The 5,000-nt window shown below is 40.9% G+C and overlaps 1 protein-coding gene across 4 annotated transcripts in view; it reads left to right on the forward strand.

Annotated features, from left to right (window-relative positions):
• satb2 (SATB homeobox 2) overlaps positions 1-5,000 on the forward strand; it is a 53,984-nt gene that overhangs the window by 16,158 nt on the left and 32,826 nt on the right. For all 4 annotated transcript variants that reach the window (XM_080412302.1, XM_080412304.1, XM_080412305.1 and 1 more), the window contains exon 3: positions 2,841-3,023. In XM_080412302.1, the coding sequence (XP_080268428.1) occupies positions 2,841-3,023 (183 nt within the window). The remainder of the gene's footprint in view (positions 1-2,840; positions 3,024-5,000) is intronic.

Below are 5,000 nucleotides of genomic sequence, written 5' to 3' on the forward strand. Positions count from 1 at the left end.
TGTCGCTGTCGGGTGGAAACCTTGTATGCCCTTTTTTATTATTATTTATAAAACATTTTAATTTAATTGAAAATAGCAGATCTACAAGTTCACAAGTTGTGAACTTGTAGATCACAGCATGCGTTGTGAACCACAACGCGCGTTGTGAACTCCTTTTGTGTGACACCCTTGTACGACGACAAGAAAAACATAAAAAGTTGAAATAGGGAGATATGAGGTTTTTGCCCGACAGTGACGAAATGAAGGTAGAAACAAGAAACATACAATCAATGTGAACAAAGTTCTATGACTAGCAGTGACAAGGGGAGGCCAGAGAGAGGAGGAGTTTCCTGCGTGGAGCGGATGGGGTGGATGGTTGGCCTGTAATAATGACGGGTTGTCTTTGAAGAGAGGAAACACAACGTGTCTCCTCCAAACCACACTGCTGCCATGGGGAGGGGGCCACACACACACACACACACACACACACACACACACACACACACACACGCGCGCGCGCACACACACATCACAGCTTCTTACTCTAATATTCTCATCCCTTCATCCACATACATAGAAAGGGGATTAGAGGTTTGAGGCAACATAAGATCAAGCCAGATTCAGGCTGGGGGGCGAGAGAAGAGCCACCAGATAAGGCTGACAGAGAGAGAGAGAGAGAGAGAGAGAGAGAGAGAGAGAGAGAGAGAGAGAGAGAGAGAGTGGAGTAAAGATAGAAAGGGGGGGGGGGGGAGTGCTGGTTGGAGGGAGCCATTCTGTGTTGACAGTTATATTTCCCTGTTGGGGGAAATTCACTTACTTGAATTGGCACGGCGCTCCAGTGTGTAATTCACTCCATGAGAGCCAGGAGGACTGGGAGCAGGCTGATTAATGTGAAGGAAATAGAAATATAGGAATTGACTGATTAAAACAAGGGGACGGATGGGGGGGGGGGTTGCAGCACCTCATGTATAGATTGCACGTGTGTGTGTGTGTGTGTGTGTGTGTGTGTGTGTGTGTGTGTGTGTGTGTGCGTGTGCGTGCGCGTGCGGGTGCGTGTGCGTGTGAGTGCATGTGTTTATGTATGTTTCCATGTATGGTGTGTTGGGGATAAGAAGGTATGCGTGAGTATTGTACTTATATTGTATTATTTTATATATGTGTAATGAACCGTGTGTGTGTGTGTGTGTGTGTGTGTGTCCATGCATGTGGTCCTGCACATTGCTGTGCTCTGTATTATTAGTGCTGGGACGGTGCCTAATGCTCTCAGTCCATCAATTCTTTTGAGGGCTTTAATTAATTGCCAGTCGACAGGTGGCCAAAAACCAAAAGCCTTTTAGGAAAAAAGCCTGATATTGGAGAGGAGGGAATGGTTTCAGCATACGGAGCCAAAAGAGCAGGGATGCTGGGGCAGGATTTCAGGAGGGCTGCCATCATGGCTGTGTGTGAAAACTTTGAAAAGATGTAAAAACAAATACAGATTACTGTATATCTCCCTTTAAAACTCTACGGTGAGTTATGTAACTGTACTCTTTATCGGATCCTCAACAAACCAAGTGCTATTAGTTCATGCATTTCCAGCTCTTAGCTGCTTAAAATTTGATACAATTCTTAAAATCTTTAATCATTAATTGATTAATTAATAGCCAGGATACCTAGCATTGCCCGGGTTATTGCGCATCATCTGACATCATCAGTCATCTATGATGTCAGTACTGTGACATCAGTATCCATTGTGCGAGTACTGAGTTCAGTTCTCATTGTCACAGTATTTGAAGGCTTTACGCAAAGGCAAAATGCAGGTGATGCAACAATTTGGGAGAGTCTATAAATGGCATATCTGTCCAAATTGTATCATATAGAATTGGTTGATGGTAAGACTGTCTCAGTAATACAGGTAATCCCTGTATTACTGAGCACCAAGAACAATCCCTGTCAAAGATTGGCCCAATACAATTCTCTGCGATTGATTAAATCATGTCCAACATATTATATTAATCGTCCAAAAATTACAACCATTGCATGTTGTCTTCAAAAGATGTTCAGACAACGCTTTTTGTCCACATGTGCTTGTGGCAGGAGGGTGCCGGTTGGCTCTCCAACTCCAACACCTAACTGTTGAGTATTTCCTGAAAATCCACCCTAGCTCTCACATGATTTCCAATTTGCATTATGTTCCTTGTGAAAAAAAATTAACCAGTTAACTGACTTGTACCTCAGACCCTATCATGTGTCATTTGGTTCTAAAGACTTTCCCTTCAACATTGTATTAACTTATTTGACCATTTGGGCCATCTGACATAATTATTTGTTTATTTATATGCATGTTATAATTCCTCTTCTGTCAGCACTCTGCTGGGAATAGTGGTTGATATCATTGTTTTAACAAGCTTTGCATATCTGTTATCGCTTTGGATAAAAGTGTCTGCTAAATGACTGTAATGTAATGTTATGACATGCATTATGTTCTCTTAAGCTCAAAGAGGAAACATCACATCATTAGATAAAATACATTGGAACTTCTACTGAGAACTTCCATATTATTCCGTATTTCTCATTATTTACTCACGGACAAGCTCTTGTGTTGTCTTATTTTCCTTTCCAGAATAACGGCAAAATAACTGGAGCTCTTATCAGTATTATTATTAACAGTATTACAAGCTTGATCCATGATAATCACAAACCAGATGTTATACAGTAGTGTTGTGTAAGCTTTAGGGGTTAAAAGTATTTTGCTCCTTATCTCCCTCTCCATTGTTCCTCTTTATCTGACTCTCTCTCTCTCTCTCTCTCTCTCTCTCTCTCTCTCTCTCTCTCTCTCTCTCTCTCTCTCTCTCTCTCTCTCTCTCTCTCTCTCTCTTCAGGTCTGATGATTCCAGTCTTCTGTGTGGTGGAGCAGGCAGATGGAAGTGTACAGGCGGAGGTCGAGGGACGAGAGGAGCACGCTGAGTTTGTCCTAGTCAGGAAAGACATCCTGTTCTCACAGTTGGTGGAGACGGCTCTCCTGGCCCTGGGTTATTCACACAGCTCTGCTGCTCAGGCCCACGGTCAGTCACAAATAACATTAATACTATTAACTAATACGCGATTCATTTACAAATCGACAAATATAACCATTTGACCCGTTTGGAGCCTTACCTTACGGGCCCATGCCATTTTTGTACACTCACACAGAGGACTTTACAGTGACTTTCAACATTAAAACGTATGTGTGTCTCTGAAACGTTACCAGAGTTGTGCTGAACAGCTCACTCCAGTGACGTCACTGGAATAAAATCAGAAAATGTGAAAACTACAACCCTTACTTCCAGGTGTTTAGCTGCTACCTTCGGGGCCCGTGCCATTGTCCTTGTTTGCTGTTTGTTACATCAACACAGTGATCTTGACTTTCAAAAATATGAGTCAGGTTGATGTAATGGTGGCCATAGACCTACTGGCATGCCAGGCCACTGCTTACCTGTGAATTGTAGGAGCATGGAGAAACAGACAGAAAAGGGTCACTATAAATTCATAAATATTGTTGTTTTTGTAGGCTATGATAACCATCAACAATTAACTGAAACCAGGCGGCAAGTTTTCGTTTTTGGAAATGAAGCCAATGCGGAAGTAATAAAAACGTTGCAGTTCTCATTAACAGCCCAGCAGCTGGTGCTGATACCCCCCCTCCGGCGGCTGCAAAATAATTTCAATGGGGACTAGTAAACCTTTTCATAAAAACGTTATCTTTTCAGTCGCTAGTTTCAATTCTTCTAACATACAGCATGCGTTTTTGTAAATTATGGTCTCATTAATTTAGAAATTGATGATAAAGCAGGGTATGTTTTGGGGGCCTGTGATTGGTTATACTGAGTGAAGACTCATCCCTCGCTCCCCTTCAACCAATAGCGGTTGCGCTTACGGACATTTTGGTCCCCCAAAGAGGCTTCTGTGTTTCTCTGTTATTATATCAAAAGTAACCTATTGTTGGTGCAGTAGAATGTCATACTGTTTAGTTCTATTTGTGATAGTCATTTGTATTTGCATGAATTCAGAACCTTTATTATGACCATTGACCTTTTAAACACAAACATGTGTGTGCGTGTGTGTGTGGCATATATGGCATATGTGGCATATGTAATGTACCAGAACTAGCCAATTTCAGACAAGTTCACCGGTGCAAGCCAACTTTAGATTAACACCAAATAATACATTTTTAAACATGACACCATACAACAAAACCCACAATTTACACGAGACATACTGTGTAACATTCATTTTAGTAGTCTTTATTGGCGACACATCTTGTAGCTCCGTTGTCATTACGGCTTTTATCTATACGGAAGTACTGCTCAAAAAGGATTGTTGCAGAGTCCTAGCGCCTGCGGATATTTTGGAATCAGGAAGTTATCAGAAACTGTATTTATTAACTGTAAAATACATGAATAAATACATTTCCTATACATTACCGATACCTACGTCATTTTGGCTCGAGTGTCAGAAGCACTCGCAAATCAAAATAGTGATTAGATTAGATTAGAGAAGCTGTCAAAAACACATTCATGTGGAATGGTTATTGTGAAAAATATACTAGTGAAAGATTGTATCAAAATTAACTTTTGTTTAATTGAAATATTACACAGTATGACCTTTATGTCCATGCACATTCAACTCAGTCCGAGCTGTCTTAACTCAGTCTTTACACTTTTTACACTTTAGTACCAATGATAGACAAAGCAGAGAGAAAGATGAAGAGAGGTAGACAATGAATGTGTATGAGAGACGAGAGAGGGAGGAAGACAGATATGATGTACAACTGGTAATCACATTCCATGCCACTCTTTCATGTCTGTAGGTAGAAATTAAACCGCATACAATGCTATTATTATTAGGGCATGCCACCTTTCTAGTTGAAGGATGCTTTTGTCTTTCTGTGCCAATGCAGTCACTACTGTTTAATTAAAAAACTAATAACAAACCAACTACAAAGCCATTCTGAAAAACAATAGCTCAACAACATTTATTCAAAGGAAAGGCCTGTTGTTTAT

The sequence above is a fragment of the Gymnoscopelus braueri genome (genome assembly GCF_963280865.1).
Source record: "Gymnoscopelus braueri genome assembly, chromosome: 18".
Classification (NCBI taxonomy): domain Eukaryota; kingdom Metazoa; phylum Chordata; class Actinopteri; order Myctophiformes; family Myctophidae; genus Gymnoscopelus; species Gymnoscopelus braueri.